General features: G+C 35.1%; 1 protein-coding gene across 1 annotated transcript in view; it reads left to right on the forward strand.

The window, feature by feature from the left end:
* Positions 1-19,137, forward strand: part of USP34 (ubiquitin specific peptidase 34) — a 216,415-nt gene that overhangs the window by 32,699 nt on the left and 164,579 nt on the right. Inside the window, exons 3-5 of the mRNA XM_069494805.1 lie at positions 4,100-4,520; positions 11,518-11,568; positions 11,794-11,943. Of these exons, the coding sequence (XP_069350906.1) occupies positions 4,100-4,520; positions 11,518-11,568; positions 11,794-11,943 (622 nt within the window). The remainder of the gene's footprint in view (positions 1-4,099; positions 4,521-11,517; positions 11,569-11,793; positions 11,944-19,137) is intronic.

Genomic DNA, 19,137 nt, shown 5'->3' on the forward strand with positions numbered 1-19,137 from the left:
CAAAAAAGATTCTGTAGTTCATTTTGTATCTTGTACGTTCTCTGTTTCCTAGGGTTTACTGACTTGTTTTCATTCAGTTAATTTCCTATGTACGCATCATTAATTCTTCCCAAACTCTCCAACCCTTTTTAGTACTAGTTTTTTATATTATACATCATTAGGCGATCCATTATTTCTGCCCCCCACCCAGTCTCATTTGGTCTTTATCTTCCTGCTCTAGTCTGTATTGATTGTTCTCTAGGGTTTTTATTAAACTGCTATCTTGCTTTCAGATGTCATCCTTGAAATTTCTTTTGCTTTTCTCTTGTGTTGTATCTCCAGTTTCCTGGGTTCCATTTTGTCATCCTTATTGGTTTACTTCCTTGTTTTGTTAGGAGGACATCTTTTCTGAGGAAGGATACATGGGTCTAAAAATGTTTTTTAGGCCTTCCAGCCCTAAAATGTTTCTTCTACCTTTATATTAATACTTATTGATAGCTTTTGTTGGATACAGAATTCTAGGTGGAATATTATTTTCTCTCAGAATTTTGAAGTATTGATCCATTGTATTCTAGATTCTAATATTTCTTTGGAGAAGATTAGCTAATTTTATTGTGGAGCTTTTCCTTGTTACCCTTATCTCCCTTCCTGAAAGCTTTAAGGATCTTTATTCCTCTTCAGCTTCAGAAATTTCATGCTGGTATCTGTTTTGGTAGGCCTTTCAGTTCTGAAAATTTTATTTCATAATTTCCTCACTTCCATATTTTCTATTCTGCCTTCCTGGAACTATTACGAGTCAGATATTGTACTTTCTTGATTATTTACTTTTCTTTTTGTCCCCATTGTTATTCTTTGTTCTACTTTTTGGGAGATTTCTTCCTTTTTCCCTTCTGGACCTCCTGTTGAATTTTATAAATTGCTATAATTTTAATTGGTCTTTAAATTATAAATGGTGTATATACAGAAAGGTATATATTTGTACACATTAAAGGGGCTCTATAATGTAATCTGAATTTATATTTTTATAACTTTCTGTTCTTTTAGTAATCTAGTATATCTTACATCTCTCAGGATATAATTTATATTTTACACATAAACTTATTTGTTCCCTGTTTCACATCCCACTACAAATATACTAAAGGAAAAAAAAGATGTAGCTCCATAAGGACAGAGATAATGGAACAATGTTTACAGTTAAAACTTTTTTTTTTTTTACTTCCAGCATTTTATCTATTTCCTCTGAATATCTTTTTACCGTTCGTTTTTATCTGTCTTTGATGATGCAGGCTTTTCTTGAAAGTCTTATTATCCGAGCCTATCCTTTCGTGGTTAAGAGAGTGATACTAAAAAGTGAGCTGGAAGGTTAGTGTAGGTGGGGCATCTCAGATGTTGGCCTGTGCTATATGATAGTAAAATGGTGAGTAGGCTTTAGGCTTGCTTTCTGGGAATTTTCTCTTGGACTGTTGATATTCTCCAAGAGAAGTATCTTTCAGTTTTTGGCTTTGAGATATGTTAGTTTGATTATTGGACAGGGACGAGTACTTGAGAAGGTTCACTATTTATTAATACATTTCACTTCTCTTGTTTTCAGTTTTTTGATCATACCTGCCTTCTTCAGTATTTGATGTTCCTGAATTTATCTTGTTCACTTTCTGTACAGAAAAAACTTGTTTCATTGGGTGAAGTAGGAATAGTATTCTGGCTCTCTGCAGGTTTTAATTGTAACGGACTATAGAAATGATCCCTGAAAGTATAGTCTTGCAGGTTTTAATTGTACCTTTCATTTAGTCCTCCTGTTTTCTGCCCCATGCTTTATTGCTGTCTTCAGAGCTACCTGATACTCTTAAGTCCTGAGCCTTTTCAGTGTTTTATGGAGTGGATTTTTCTTTTTGTTCACATTAACCTCTGTAGCCCCTTCCAACCTTATTTCTTCTTTATGTCACTTGAAGTATTTCTCCCTTTTCTATCAACCTTTTATTATCTGTCATCTTTTGTTCCATTACTTACAGAGTTGTGTCTTTTTTTCCTTTAGTATATTTGTGGTGAGATGTGGGACAGAGAAGAACAAATAAGTTTATGTGTAAAATCAAGCGGAGCTTAATTGAAAGTGATGTTTTTATTTAAAAACTTTTCCCCCTTGCTTATGGATATGGTATATACATAGAAAAATGCCATATTGAGAATTCACGTACCTAGACTTCTCAGAATTGAGTGTAATAGAGTAAAAAGTATAATTTATTTAACATAATTATTTAAAAAATATGTGTGTGTGTGTGTGTGTGTGTGTGTGTCCCCGCTTAGACTCATAGCTCTCCGTGAACTTGTATATTTTAGATCTGCAAGGACCCAGACCCAGTTTTCCCTGTTACTTTGTTCAGGGAATGTTCACATCATTTTTATCTTTGAAAATTAGTTTCCTAGGTTAGTTACCAAGCAGTTTAATGTCTGTTTCCTAACAATTATTTTTAAAGTAAATTTGGCTGAATCTTTGGTTTTCCTCATCCAAATACGACTCCAAGATCTCTTTTCTGAAAACTCAAATTCCATTTTTACTAAACAAAAATACTCAAGTTTGAACTTAATTTTTCCTGAATATTAAAGGAAAATGCTGTTTATCAGAAGAACTTTAGGAACAATGTATTTTTTCTTCTTGTGGAAATTGCAGTATTATAAAATTTTAAAGCTGGAGGATACCTTAGAGGTAAAAACCCTTTCATTTTGCTACAGAGAAAACAGGCATGATGTATCATTTATATATTTCTATGTAATAAATTACCAGTAGGACAGGAATTTGGGAGTGGTCTAGCTGGTTGGTTCTGGCTTGGGTTTCTTGTAAGGTTTTAGTCAAGATGTTGGCCAGGTTATAGTCATCTAAAGGCTTATGTTGCGCTGAAGGATATGCTTCCAAGTTGGCTTGCTTTACATAGTTGTCAAGTTAGTCTTGGTTGTTAATGGGAGGATTCAGTTCTTTTTCATATGGACTCTGTCACGTGCTGTTTGAATGTTGTTACAACATGATAGCTGGCTTCCCCCAGAGTGAGTGATTCAAAATAGAGTAAGACAGAAGTGGCAATGTCTTTTATAACCTAGTCTCAGATGTCACATTGTCATTTCTGCCACATTCTATTCATTAGAAGTGAGTCCTGTCCATACTCAAAGGGAGGAAAGTTGAGCTTCATCACTTGTTATACAGAAAGAGTATCAAAGATTTTGTGGCCATACTTTAAATTCACCACACCTGGAGAAACGAAATTATTTCTACCTGGTCATATGGGGAGTTGTTGATCTATTTGCACTATAATATAGAAGTTTTGCTTTGATAATATTACTAAGTGCAAATTATAAATAATAGTTGCTTAACTGTCATCCATCGAGTATACATATTATTAGAACCAGGTATTTGTTTGTATATTATTTACTTATTAATTCACCCTTTTACTTATCCACAATATGTCAAGCATCATGCTACTAACTAAACATATCTAAGAGAACTGAGTTTGTGTTCTGACTTATTCTTTTGTTTTTATTTATTTTTATTTTTTATAGGAGCTGAAGAGTGTGTGTGTGTGTGTGTGTGTGTGTGTGTGTGGTGGTGGTGGTGTGGGGTTCCCAAATACCTTTGATCTGCCAAATAGTGTTAGAACACCTCTCCAAAGTAGCCTTCAAGTAAATTACTAATTTTAAAATGTAGTTGTTTTATTAGTTGACGAAAAAAACCTTTTGTCAAATAACCCGCTAGCTTTACTAATAAAGTATTTTGTTATAGCCAGCTTCCTAATACTTACTAAACATATATTGAGTACTCAGTATTGGAGAAGCAAAGAAATACGCCATGATTCTTGTTCTTAAATAGTTCCTCGTGTAGAACAGATAAATACATAAAACCGAGGATGATAGCTGTAAACCTAACATGGTGGCTTTATACTAAAATACCAATTGTTGATGTGATGCTATCTTTATAAGTTATTATGGTGCTACCTCAGCAGGAAGGAGAAAATAAAAACTAAAGTCTAGAAAGAATTTTAGTATTTGCTTACTTATGTTTTTAAATTGCTTATTAAAAAATCTAACCGCCTATCTGGGAAGTATTTATTTGTTGAATTTTTTTTTTCTCTTATAGGCAATGTCTATGCTGCTTCAAGGAATATAAGCATTTGGAGATTTTTAACCAAGTAGTGTGTGCACTTATTAACTTAGTGATTGCCCAAGTTCAAGTGCTCCGGGACCAGCTTTGTAAACATTGTACTACTATTAACATAGATTCCACGTGGCAAGATGAGAGTAATCAAGCAGAAGAACCACTGAATATAGATAGAGAGTGTAATGAAGGAAGTACAGAAAGACAAAAATCAATAGAGAAGAAATCAAACTCTACAAGAATTTGTAATCTGACTGAGGAGGAATCTTCAAAGAGTCCTGATCCTTTTAGTTTATGGAGTACAGATGAGAAGGAAAAGCTCTTACTATGTGTGGCAAAAATTTTTCAAATTCAGTTTCCCTTATATACTGCTTACAAGCATAATACTCATCCTACTATAGAGGTATGTAAAAATAAGTACTGTGATTTTTTTAAGTAATACCAAGTCATAATGTGGCAGTCTGTTTCTCACTTATAAATAAATATGAAGACAGTTGTTGGTGGGAAAATTTATTAAAGTCATTGTTACCAAAACTATTCTAGTTTTCTCCAGGACACTTCTATATCAATTTGTGCTGAAAATGTGCTCAGCATAGTCCTATAAAAGAAAGATTTATTAACTGAACTCAGAAACTAAACTGTTAGTGATCTAAACATTTTGCTGATGTAGCTCTCTATTCTCTGTTTATTGTGACTCAAAAAAAAATGGTTGAGGAAAAAGAAACATAGAATTTTTAAAATTTCATTCTTAGATACAGTCTATAGACTTTGATATTCTCCTTCATCAAGAAAAACACTTAGGCCCGGTGTGGTGGCTCACGCCTGTAATCCTAGCACTCTGGGAGGCCGAAGAGGGAGGATTGCTTGAGCTCAGGAGTTGGAGACCAGCCTGGGCAAGAGTGAGACCCTGTCTTTAAAAAAAAGAAGAAAAAAAAACCGAAAAAAGCTTAACAAATTATTTGTGATTAGTAGTTTTAAATTATAGTATTTTCCTTTTGTAAGTCAAGATGCTTGACTCTACTAGTGATATTTTTTACAAACATTCCAAGAGTTTAGTAATCCATGTTAAACTTATTTAGATAATGGGATTTCTTTCTAGATATAGTAGGAATTGAGACAGTTACGTGGTGATGTATTAGTGGCTTAATACAACAATGGTTTATTATTTCTCATGATTCTTTGGTATGGCTGGGCAATTCCCTTGCTAGTTTTGTGTGGATTTACTTACGCAGCTGCATTTACTTTGAAAGGCAGATGAGTTAGAAGGTCCACATCTCACTCATGTGTCTGACAGTTGGTGCTGGCTGTTGTTTGGGGCTTCCTGTATTGCCTCCACATGGCTTCTCATTCTCTAGTAGGGTAGGTTGGCTTCCTTAAAAAGCAGGCCAGATTCAAAGGGGTGGTGAAGTAGATTCCATTTCTGGAAGGAGGAGAGGTTAAGTTTCATTTTATATATTGTACCTTGTTTCCTATGCATCCTGGGATGGGAAGAGTTGTGGCCTTCCAACTCCTTTGAATCTGGGCTCCCCTAGTGAATTGCTTCCACCAACAGAATGTGGCAGAATAGAATGTGACAAAATTAATCCTGTGCCATTTCAGAAGCTGTACCTTAAGCCTTACAAGCTTCTACTTTGCCCTTCCTGGAACACTGCTAAGACTGGCATGTAAGGAAGCCAACCTACCCTAGTGGAGAATGAGAAGCCATGTGGAGAAAATACAAGAGAAAATTTACCACATGGCATTGTGGTTTTTTTTTTTTTTTAAAGTCTGCCTCTTTCTTCAGCTGATTTGTTTTGTAACCTGTACATTTGACTTTGCTAAACTTCTCTTTCTTGTAGAATATAATAGTCCTTTAGTGGAATAATTTTACATTAAATTGAGTCAGTTTAAAAACACAGCTTAGGAGGTGGATCTTTCCCTATTAGAATTCTCCACAAGAATATTTTAAGTCAGATTTTGCTCTAGCTTCTAGAATTCTTAATCTATTATCTTCCCATATAGAAATCCCCCCTTTTTTGGTTTGTATATGTATATTTTAAATTTTATTTTTTATTTATTTTTTTTTAGAGATAGGGTCTCGCTGTATTTCCCAGGCTGGGCTTGAGTTTCTGGTCTCAAGCAATCCTCCTGCCTCAGCCTTCCAAAATGCTGGGATTATAGGTGTGAGCCACCATGCCCAGCCTATATTTTAATTATTAGGTTTTATATGTGGATGTATGTATTTATATAGGAAACATTTTTAATATACCAAAAATATCCACATTTATGCATTTGCATATATATATTTCTAGATATACCTTTACTTATCCCCTTGTGCTTTAGGAAATCTCTGAAAATGTGTATTTCTCTCTGTTCTCATACCATAACAATCAGCACAGAAGGCTTCTGTGACCAAATGTGGGGTTTTCTCTACACACCATGCAGAAGATGCCAGCTGAGTGTCTTCTATTTCAATTCTGACACTATCTACCCAGAGATATCATCAGGCCTCACAAGTTGAGGGCTCATTCCCCAAGACTGACCTCCTCCTTCCTACTAGTCGCAAATCTGGGCCTCTGGAACTTCTGACTAACTGGCTTCAGATTGGGATTCTGTCAACCCCCTCTTTGGTTTGATTAATTTGCTGGAGTGGCTCACAGAACTCAGGGAAACACTTAACATTTACGAATTTATTATAAAGGTTATTACAAAGGATATAGATGAAGGGGTGCATAGGACGTTGTATGGGGGAAGTGGGGTGCAGAGCTTCCATGCATTGCCTGGGTGTGCCACCCTCCAAGAACCTGCACATGTTCACCTGTTCACAGTTCCTCATATAAAACGTTCTAAAGACTCTCTTGCATGATATAAAATGTATTTAACATTCTAAAAAACATCATCTCAGAATCTTTTTCAACAAAAAGGGGACCCATTGTGGAAACTTGAAAAATTTAATCTTAACACCACATGGACTGGGCATGGTGGTTTACATCTGTAATCCCAGCACTTTGGGAGGATGAGGCGTGAGGATTGCTTGAGGCCAGGAATTTGAGACCAGTCTAGGCAACATAGTGAGACTCTGTCTCTACGAAAAATTTTTAAAATAATTAGCTGGGCATGGTGGCGCTTGCCTGTCTCAGCTACTTGGGAGGCTGAGGCAGGAGGATTGCTTGAGCTTGGGAGTTCGAGGCTGCAATGAGCTATGAACATGCCACCGGACTCCAGCCTGGGTGATAGAACGAGACCTGTCTCAAACACGCAAAAAAAGAATACCACATAGTGTTTTAATGTCTTAAATTAGTAATTAAGAGATGCTAAATTTAGTTTGGTTAGGTACCTAGATAAGTGAATTTCAGTGCAGAAATAAATGTTCTTCAGTTAAAAATTTCTTAACAGTATAGCACTATAAGCAATACTAAATCTGCTGTTTTGTTCCTAAAATCAGTTTGCTCGTTTCTCAATTTTCACAAATGGTGATCTCTAAATTTAAGCCTAGGTACATTCTTCTATACTTTCCCTTAAGAAATAAAGTCCCTCATTACTGATCTTTGAGGATCTTTTTATGTGGGTACTTGGTTGAAAGCAATGATTTCATGAAGTCTGTGAGGTAAAATTCTAATGAAAAAACACCTGTTTTTTTTCAGGTGTAGATACAGTATAGGAGGAACCTCCTTATACAGAATTCTGTTAGGTTATGTGCTGCTTTAATTTTCTGTTTGTTACAGTTCTTTCCTAGGTTTCTAAAGTCTTAACAATGATTTGTTAGAAATACACTAAAATTTCTAGTTTCCGTCCTAGTGGCCATGTAATTAAATCTGTTAAGGGTCAGCTGTTTGAAAGGGACTTAGATCAAAACCTTGGTAGCAGACCTGTGCATTATGAAATTATTTATATTTATCAACTTGTGTGTATATACACAATTATTTCAAAGAAAACCAACTATTATGCAATAAAGCTTCCTAGAGGGTTTTTTTTTTTTTTTTTTTTTTTTGAGGCAGAGTCCTGGCTAGAGTGCCATGGCGTGAGCCTAGCTCATAGCAACCTCAAACTCCTGGGCTCAAGCAATCCTTCTGCCTCAGCCTCCCAAGTAGCTGGGACTACAGGCATGCGCCACCATGCCTGGCTAATTTTTTCTATATATTTTTAGTTGTCCAGCTAATTTCTTTCTATTTTTTAGTAGAGATGGGGTCTCACTCTTGCTCAGGCTGATTTCGAACTCCTGAACTCAAACGATCCTCCCACCTCAGCCTCCCAGAGTGCTAGGGTTATAGGTGTGAGCCACCGTGCCTGGCCGTTACTAGAGATTTTTATCCCACTTTTCTTTGAGGAGATAGTTCATCCAGTCTTCCCTTTGAACTGCTGTGCCATCCTTTCCTTATAAAAGCCTTTGATTTTGATTTTTAGTTCTTTTATATTTTTTTTAGAGGTACAACTTGACTAAAACTTTTAGAGGGAAAGGATTCAAAACTCCTGTGTTAGTATGGTGATAGTTGTGCCTTAAAAACCTAGTCAACATCCTTATTTTATAGAAGAGGGAACTGACTTATGGAGGTTAAAAGATTTGGTTAGGTTTGCACAACAGATTGCTGAGAAGAGTCCTAGAATCTAGGTCTTACTCTACTCTACCACTTCTCAATCATTGACCTAATCACTGTATTACTGCATTCATTGCCAATACTACATAAGATGGGAACTTGGAGCCTTTCTTCTGCCTCCCTTCCTCCCTGTCTCTATCTTATCTTCCTTGTCAAAGTTGATAATATTTTAAAAGATTTGATAATTGGAAATAGTAATATTAATTCAGCATAAAAATCAGAAGGAGGCTTGTTACATTCTTTATCCTGAAAATTATGTATAATTCTATGAAATGAGATATTGCCCTGTGTTTTTTTCCTAAGTTTTTTTCCTGAGTGAAAATGAGTATAAAACTTCAGGAAAGGAGAGACCACTCCGCTTACGTTACATTATGGGATGATAGGGCAGATTAAATATATATATATATGCTGTATTATTTTACATATTTCTAAACCTGGGCTGGTTTTCTCTTGCTACCTTTTACACTGACTTTTTTATTCACTCTTTTTAAATACAAAAAAAATTTAATTCACCTTTTAAATTGTACAATTTCATGATTTTTATAGTATTTGCAAAGCTGTATAATCATCACTAATTCCGACATCACCGACTTCTTTTTAAGCAGAAATTTTATTCCCAATCCACTGACCTTTAGTTCTTCATGTTTTGATCATGAAGCAGCATTTGCTTAACTGTATATAGAGTTGCTTTAATCTGTGGTTACTCATTTATTTCTCTTTGTTTTCTGTTTTAAAATAATAGGCAAATTTCTGTTTGCTTCTAAAAATAGGATGACATTATCTTATTTAGTAAATGTGAGGTTTTGAGGATAAAACAAAACCTTTGAAATCGCTGATATATTTCTTAAGGCCTGTTCAGGGATTACCTAAAATTAGAATTTTTGAAAGAAAAATGTTGATTCAACTTTAGTGAGACTTCCTAGTGTTTTTACCTGCAGATCTGTGTCATTTCTTCATATACTACTTAAAATGAGATTATAACAACACTAACAACACTTTAGGATACTGTCTTCATGTATTCAGAGTAGAAACATGAACTGATAAAACAGTTCCTCTGAGTCACCAAAATATGTGTAACCAAGTCTGTGAGTAACATGTTGCACCTACAGTCAGTCCTGAGTTTGCATCACAGAAAAACTCACTATGCCCTGGGTTTGAATTATCAACAAAGAAAGCAGACTCTTCATCAGATTATGGTTCAAATCTCATAATAACCTCAAGCCCATGTACTTAGTCAAAGGAGATTTAGTTGTGTCCATGTTAGCCACTAGGAATTTTGACTTTAATATTGTAGCATGGTTCACCTGGTCCATTATTCTCTCTTTTTTTTTTTTAAAAAAAATGCTGATATCATCTGCATTTGAATGGTCCATGATTCTGTTTTTAACAATATCATAGTTATTAAATTCTGGACTTTTTAAAGACAGTGAAAAAGTATGTTGAGAATAAATAATTTAAAGACTGAACTGTGGCGCTGGTAGTGGAAGCCCAGGAGCAGATTTAGAAGGTTTAGTGCACTTACTTAGAGAGTGTTTTGACTTTTCTAAGGACATTTTTTGTTTATTTTGAAATCTTCTGAGAGTTTTATGTGATTGCTTTCAGTCAGTCATTATCAAACTTCATTTTAGCAGTGGAGCTTAAATATCTAAAACAGATAATGGCAATGAACGGATGAGTTTCTTTGGTAGCTTTTTTCAGATGAAAGTATCTAGTTTTCTGATTACAAAAGCAATATTTTCAGTATGAGTAATTAATACAGAACATACAAAATGCAGACTTTAGAAAGCCTTGGACCTCTTCTTTTTCTCCGTTCTCTCACCAAAACCATTGTTAACAAATTAGTTCAGATATTTCCAAACATGTAAATTATGAACATCACATCATGCTCCTAAATGCTGTTCTTTAAAAAATGTAATACAAAGTATTATCTTTCTTTGCTTGTACATATGATTCTACCCTTTTTTTAATAGCTTTTTGAAAGTGTGACCTATATACCATAAAAATCACTTGATTAAAGTATACAATTTATTCTTAATAAATTTACAGAATTGTATAACCATTACCACATTCCAATTTTTAAACCATTACCACCACCAATTTCCATCATTCCAAAAAGATCCCTTATGCCCATTTCACCATATTGTTGTTAAGAGTTGGGAAAGACTGTTTATTTCCCCTTTTTTCATTAATAGCTATATCTGATTGATGGATATCAGCTGTTTGTAATTTTGAGGTATTATAAATAATGTCGGTGAGCATCATTATGCATATATTTTCCAGCATTTCTCTGATTAGTTTCTTAGGATAAATACCTAGAAGATGAATTGCTGGTTCAAAGGAAATGTGCGTTTTAAGTATTGATAGATATTGCCAGATTGCCTTTCAGAAAGATTATACCAATTTATACCCTCACCAAAAATAAGATGAGTGTGCTTTTAGGGAGTTTAAATCTTGTGTATGGAAAGCACATTGTGGAACTCTTGAGTATACCTCTAGGGAATTCCGGAGCATAGTTTCCAAATCATTTCAATATGTTATAATGTATCCTTGTAAGAATTATCTTGATTTTTAAGGCAAGATTAGTTTTTCCTTAAGAAGGCAAAATAATATATAGTACATACTACAGGAAGATTTCTTTGAGGAGGAGCTAAAATATACCTTAGAGCTGAATCTTACTAGCTTCAGTTAGGACTGTCACTGTTTATGAGAAGCAACTGTAAAATGATCTGTTTATTGACTTACAAAATCAGTCTTTTAGAAAATTGTTATGTTTTTTAGATCATTCAGTAGTTATGACCTAATTTTATTCACTTTTTTTTTAATTAGGATATATCAACTCAAGAAAGTAACATATTAGGGGCATTCTGTGATATGAATGTAAGTGTTTTATCTTTTTTCATTCTAAAGTTCATGGAAATTTTAGGTGCTTTTTTCTTTCTGTTACAAAGCCTTTGTGGAAGATATGTTTTGTATTTTTGTTCATGTATATCTTTTGAGTTTATTTTTATATCTGATCAGTATCTTTCCAGTATTCCTAATAAAATGAAAATTATTCCTGGTGGTAAATTTTAAAATAATGACATATTTTCTTTATTTTTGCAGGATGTAGAAGTACCATTGCATTTGCTTCGTTATGTATGTTTGTTTTGTGGGAAAAATGGCCTTTCTCTCATGAAGGATTGCTTTGAATATGGAACTCCTGAAACTTTGCCATTTCTTATAGCACATGCGTTTATTACCGTTGTGTCTAATGTAAGTATTGTTTAGAATTGATCTTCGTCTTGGGAGCAGTGTCTAGCATTTCAATGATAGGAATTTTATTCCAGAAAAGGCAGATTTTGAATGATTTGCATGTACAGAATTTTTTTTTTTTTCCTGGATTATGTTTTGAAAAAATTGGGTACGGAAACCTTTTTAAAGCAATTTATATTAAAATTAGAATTTGAACAAATTTGTGAATTTTTAAAGTTAAAATAGGTAATTATAGACTTTAGCTCTTGCTTCTAACATGTAAGTATCTATAAACAAAACTCTTCTGTTGGTTTGTACCTTTCCTTGCCTAGGAGTTTTTCTTGGGAAATTTTTGTCTTATTAGGGTTTTTGGTTACTTAAGTGATGGTTGCCTAGTTACTGCTACAGTGTGCCTGACTTCATTCTATATTACAAATGGAGATTTCTTTTTGCCTTTGTAAAGAAGTTAATTCTTTCATATTTTGTTAATGTCAGTTACTGTGAAGCACAGTAAATAGGGAAGCGAAGATAAGTAATCTTTACTATCTGAATTTTAAAATTCAGCCTTTATTCTGGTGATCATTTTAAAGAATTGGCATAGCAAAAGTTAAATGTAACTTTACCAAAGCCTGAATTCTTTTCTAACTGAATTACCTTAAATAACTAATATGAAATATTTAAATAAATATATATAAAATAAAAATATTGGGTGAAAAAGGACCTAAACAGCTATTTTGTTGCATTGTTTTCAATGATACCCTCTTTGCAATAAAGGAGAATACACTAGAAAGAGCACTGGCATTACTCTGATTTATTGAATATATGGACCTGCATGTTTCCATATTTGAAATAAATTCTTTCTGTAAAGGTCATTTTTTTTTTTTTTTTTTAAGACAGAGTCTCACTTTGTTGTCTGGGCTAGAATTAAAGGTCATTTTTAGTTTCTAAATTTCATGGTTTTTGATAGGTTGAAAATACTATGTACAGTAGTAGTACAGAATGTAGGTTAATAATGTAGACTTTGGATTCACGATTGTGTTTGGATCTTGAATCTAAGCTTAATTCTTTTTAATCTGTAAATTGAGTATGATGATGGTATCTACTTTAGAGCAGCCAGTCCCCAACCTTTTTGGCACCAGGGACTGGTTTCATGGAAGACAATTTTTTCATGGAACTCAAGTGTTGTTGTGAGCAATGGGGAGCAGCTGTAAATACAGATGAATCTTCACTTGGTCACCTGCTACTATGTGGCTTCTCCCACCCGTGCTTCCTAAGTTTCATGGAAGACAGTTTTCCCATTGTACCAATGGGGATGGGGATGGGGATGGGGATGGGGGGGGGGGCAGGGGGATGGGGATGGGGGGGATGGGGGGGATGGGCGGGGAGTGGAGCTGTGTGGCCCGGGGGATTGGGGACACAGCGGGGCAGCGTTAGAGGATTGTTGTGAGGCTTAAAATGAGAGGATAGATTTTCAAATTTGTAATAGAGCACTTGGTAATTATGTAGTTACTGGTAGCTGTAGTTACTCATATTAGCTATTAAATACTTAACTGATTCTTTTATTCTGACGAAAAACTGGTTTGATAGGAAGTTTTATTCAGTTTGGCTTCTAGAAGAAAATATAAAATCTAAATTTTGAATGAATTGAAATGCTATGTTAACATTTTAATTTTACATTGTGGTAGTTTGGAGAAGGCGTGTAACTTTGAATTCTAAAACTCTTAAAATAATTTATCAAAGGGTTTCCTTAATCAAGAATATTAATTAAACCTGGATTAAACTGACTTTCTTGAATTTATTTTTACCAGTTCTTAATTAAAAGTATTATGGAAGGCTTGTTAAAGACTTTAATACTTTATCTTTGAAAGTTATCCTTTTCTAAAGAAAAAAGGTTTAGGTTTAGATTATGTTTCATCTTTCTCTTCAGGCTTTTAATGAGTCCTAATTGGTGGGCTGTTATCATTTGCATAGCTTTATCCTGCAACTCAGCTGAGGCCATTAAAGCAAAGTGAGATTTAAAATTAGCCATATTGCTTAAATTAATAATGTAATTGTTTTGAGTACTGTAATCTGTATTTGTGTTTTTTTCCTGAGAGTATAAGGTATACTTTTTAGCCAAAGGTTTTAATAACTCAATTGAGTATCTCTTTAATTGTCATTTTTCCTCATTAAAAATATTTTAGATTTGGCCCTCTGCAATCTAATTTCTTTTGTATAGTTAATATTTTGGTACAAATTAAGTGCTTAAATTATAGTTCTTTTTGTATTCAAGGTTATTGCAGAACCTGTGCTTTATTATTATTTTTTCCCACAATCTGGAGTTTTTCTAAAAGGGTTAGTGACATTTAAAGCATTAGGAGTTTTGACTACTCCACCTAAAGGTTATATAAACATTTAGTGGTCTCTTTAAACAATTACAATAGACATGTCTTAGCTGGGCATGGTGCTGTGTGCCTGTAGTCCCAGCAACTCGGGAGGCTGAGACAGGACGCTTTCTTGAGCCCAGGAGTTTGAGGTTGCAGTGAGCTATGATAATGCCACTGCACTCTAGCCCGGGTGACAGAGTGAGACCCTGTCTCAACACAGTAGACATCTCTTTGCATTTAAGAAACTTCAAGGCCTTTAAATTTCAGAATTTTTGGGGCGCATATAAGTTGATCTAGAGCACAGTAGTTTCCTGTCTAGTGAGTTATTATATAAACCCTGATCATTTTTGTATGTCTGTTTCTTTTCTTGATGAATAGATAGATTGTTTAGCCATGCTGTTTTGGCTTCAACAAGGCTGAAGTCCCTATTTGGGGATGTCTGAATTTCATAGGAAGTTTTAAAAATGCCTACATTTAACAAACCCCCAAGATGATTAGATTTAAGTGCAGCCCTTTCCTTAAAAAGAAAAAACAGCGTGACTTATAAACTACTTTTAGGGTAATATAGATAAGATAAGGACTGACCTTACTGAGTACCTCTTTGTTCCATAATTTATTAATTACTAATTACAAATTGCACATTCAAAATGTTTATAGCATTTCCTGGGATCCAGACCATTCTGTTTGTTTTCTAAGATGATTTCCTCACTCTTATTGAGGAAAGGTAACTTCATCAGATGGTGAGTGTTATCTCTCAGAACCTGAACCTATAATCCTGAGCTTGCATCAGGAAAACTCACTCTGCCCTGAGTTTAAATTATCGACAAAAAAAGCAGACTCTTAACTTCATCATATTATGGTTCAAATCTGGTAATGACCTCAAGCCCTACACTAATACATATATATATATATATATATATATATATATTTTTTTTTTTTTTTTTTTTTAGAGACAGAGTCTCACTCTGTTGCCTGGGCTAGAGTGAGTGCCATGGCATCAGCCTAGCTCACAGCAACCTCAAACTCCTGGGCTTCAGTGATCCTACTGCCTCAGCCTCCCGAGTAGCTAGGACTACAGGCTTGCGTCACCATGCCCGGCTAATTTTTTCTATATATATATTTTAGTTGGCCAGATAATTTCTTTCTATTTTAGTAGAGACGGGGGTCTTGCTCTTGCTCAGGCTGGTCTCGAACTCCTGACCTCAAGCGATCCACCCGCCTTGGCCTCCCAGAGTGCTAGGGTTACAGGCGTGAGCCACTGCGCCCAGCCCTTACACTAATTTTAATCTCAGAAACCTGGCTTCATCAATTCTTAAAGTAACCTGATTTTTAGCAGAGTTTTCACTTTTGCACAAATATTATTTCACTTATTTTATGGATTCATTCTTAACAATGGTTGCAACCACAAGAAAACAACAAAAATCATTACATATTAATAGTTTTCTTATTTTGTGTTGGTCCTTAGGTTTTCACTGAATGCTGCTTACCAGCATTTAACATAGGTTAGAGAAATAGAACACAGTCATGCAGGTTTCCCCACTGAGACCCAGATGGAAGTTAATTTTCCTTTTGTTGTTTGGCTTTAGCTTATAGTGTCCTTCCTTAGACCTCAACTTTTTGCTAAGTTTGTTACCTCATGTAACACCTTTTATTAATTTATAAACAATCCAGTGGAGACAAGGGATTTATTTAACATGCACAGAGAAGAAAAAAAGTGTAAATAAAGCTTAGTAAAGAAACCTCACAAATACATGCTTTAGAAAACAAATATGACAAATTATTAGGGAAGAGATGTAGTCAGAGATGTAAGCTTGTAGGGGTTATAGTGACACATCAGAGAACAATTTCTCAACTCTCAATGTCCTAAGACTGTTTTTACAAATATACTAACAAGGACTGTTTAATATCAGATATTAGGCTAGAATTATATATTTTTGGTTATTTCCACACTAGATAGGAGAGTAGGTTGACAGTTCTATGAGGTTTTCATTTTGCCACTTTATCAGAACTAGCTCTCATGCAGAATACTGTTTTTCTTCACGTATAGAGTAGCAGGGAACTTTTTTCCGCCTGTTCCCAAGATTTTTAACCTATAGTTAGGAGGGCTGCTAAAATTCCATTAGCAGCAAGAAGGGGAAAAAGCAAACCCGAGAAGGTCAAAACTTAAGAGTAAGGAATGATAAAGGACACACACTGTAGGATTAACAGCATATAGAATTTGGTTCTTATAATGTTTGCATCTATAGTCATGTTACGGAATGTCAATTTTGTAAAGATAAAATCCTGTATTTGACTTTTAATTCTGTTATATACTACGTAATTTTGATTTCATTACTTTTGTAAACCTTTTTGCATTTATTGGAATGGGAATATTAACAACTTAGTAAATGGTAACTATATTAAAATTTGTTCCTTCTAGTGTTGACATTTTTCACTTGTCATTTTTTTTTTTTTTTTTTTTGAGAGAGTCTCACTTTGTTGCCCAGGCTAGAGTGAGTGCCATGGCGTCAGCCTAGCTCACAGCAACCTCAAACTCCTGAGCTCAAGCGATCCTCCTGTCTCAGCCTCCCGAGTAGCTGGGACTACAGGCATACACCACCATGCCCGGCTAATTTTTTCTATATATATTTTTAGCTGTCCATATAATTTCTTTCTATTTTTAGTAGAGATGGGGTCTCGCTCTTGCTCAGGCTGGTCTCCGAACTCCTGAGCTCAAACGATCCGCCCACCTCGGCCTCCCAGAGTGCTAGGATTACAGGCATGAGCCACCACGCCCGGCCACTTGTCATTTTTTATTTAAATTTTTACTTGTGTCTTTATCTCAAAATAAAGAATACCACTACACCTATTTTCATTTTTATCTCCTCTAATATATCTTGTATATAATGGGATCTCTTAACCATTTTTTAAAATTTGAAAAATAACATTCATACAGAGAAGTACACGATAATGTGGCTCAGTGATTTATCTAAGCAAATACCTGTTTAACCACTACTCAAACCAAGAAACAAAACATTGTCAGCTCCCCAGAAGCCTCCTTTGTGATCCCTCCCAGTCATTAACTATTCCATCTCTTTTCTCTTAAAGGTAAACACAATTCATTATTTAATGGTGATCACTTTCCTGCCTTTTTTTTTTTATCACCTAAGCTTATATACCTAAACATCATAGTTTAGTTTTGTCTGTTTTGTTAACTGTGCAAAAAGAGCCACATACTATGCATTATTTCATGCTTGACTGTTTTTTTTAAACATTGAGATTTATGTTGCATGTAGTTCTACTCTGTTCATTTTCATTGATGTTTAATCTTTTAAACTAAATATACCGGCTGGGCACAGTGACTCACGCCTGTAATCCTAGCACTTTGGGAGGCCGAGATAGGAGGATCACTTGAGGCCAGGAGTTCGAGACCAGCCTGAGCAAGAGCAAGACCCCATCTCTACAAAAAATAAAAAAATCAGCTGGGCGTGGTGGCACACACCTGTAGTCTCAGATACTCGGAAGGCTGAGGCAGGAGGATTGCTTGAGCCCAGGAGTGAGGTTGCAGTGAGCTGTGATGATGCCACTACACTCTAGCCCAGGTGACAGGGTAAGACCCTTTCTCAAAAAAAAACAAAACAAAAATAATATACCGATGTTTATTTATTCATATTATTTGTGATGGACATTTGGACTATTACAATTAATGTGGGTGTCAGCATTCTTTTACATTTCTTTTGGCACATGTGTATGTGCGTTTCATTTGGCTATGTATCTAGATGTGGGTTCTTGGTCCATGAGGTTATTTATGTGAATATATTTGATCTTAAGTGTTAAAGCTAAGGTTTTCATAAGTGGTTATATTAATTTACACCCCTACCAAGTCTGTGAGAGCCCCCATTTTTCCACGGCCTTGCCAGTACCTGATACTCCTTACCCTTAGAGATTTCTGATGGATGTATAGTATTATCTCATTGTAGTTTCATTATGTACTTTTAATAACTAATGAGATTGAGCACCATTTCATAGGCGTATTAGCTGTTGGGATATTTTTTTACAAAGAGTCTGTTTAGGTCTTTTGCTCATTTTAAAAATTGGATTGTCGGCTGGGGCGTGGTGGCACACACCTGTAATCCTAGTACTCTGGGAGCCCAAGATGGGCAGATCGTTTGAGCTCAGGAGTTCCGAGACCAGCCTGAGCAAGAGTGAGACTATGTCTCTACTAAAAAAAATATAGAAAGAAATTAGCTGGACAACTAAAATATGTTTAGAAAAAATTAGCCAGGCATGATGGCTCATGCCTGTAGTCCCAGCTACTTGGGAGGCTGAGGCAAGAGGATCCCTTGAGCCCAGGAGTTTGAGGTTGCTGTGAGCTAGGCTGACACCACGGCACTCTAGCCTGGGCAACAGAGTGAGACGCTGTCTTAAAAAAAAAAACAAAACAAAGAAATACTTATCAACCTTAATGTGTAATTTGTCAGTGTCTTTTGTTTTACCTTAATACATTTTGATCTATAGTTCAACTGCAGTTAGTTTTTAAGTATTGGGTGGGGGAGGGATCAAGATTCATTTTCTTTTTCGTAAGATCTCCCCTGTTCCTAATGCTATCACAAAGACTGTCCTTTCTTTTTTTTTCTGTAGTATTACTTTTATCATAAATCAGATGTCCCTTTTTTTGTTTGATTGTTTTTTTTAAGTGATGAGATCTTGCTATGTTGCCCAGGCTAGATTTGAATTCTTACGCTCAGGCGATCTTACCGCCACAGCCTCCTGAGTAGTTGGGACTGTAGGCACACATCACCATGCTCAGCAATCAGATGTCTTTATGTGCATGAATTTGGGCTCTCTGGGCATAGTCCGTTGATTAAGT

This window comes from Eulemur rufifrons, chromosome 19 (assembly GCF_041146395.1).
Source record: "Eulemur rufifrons isolate Redbay chromosome 19, OSU_ERuf_1, whole genome shotgun sequence".
NCBI classification, from domain to species: domain Eukaryota; kingdom Metazoa; phylum Chordata; class Mammalia; order Primates; family Lemuridae; genus Eulemur; species Eulemur rufifrons.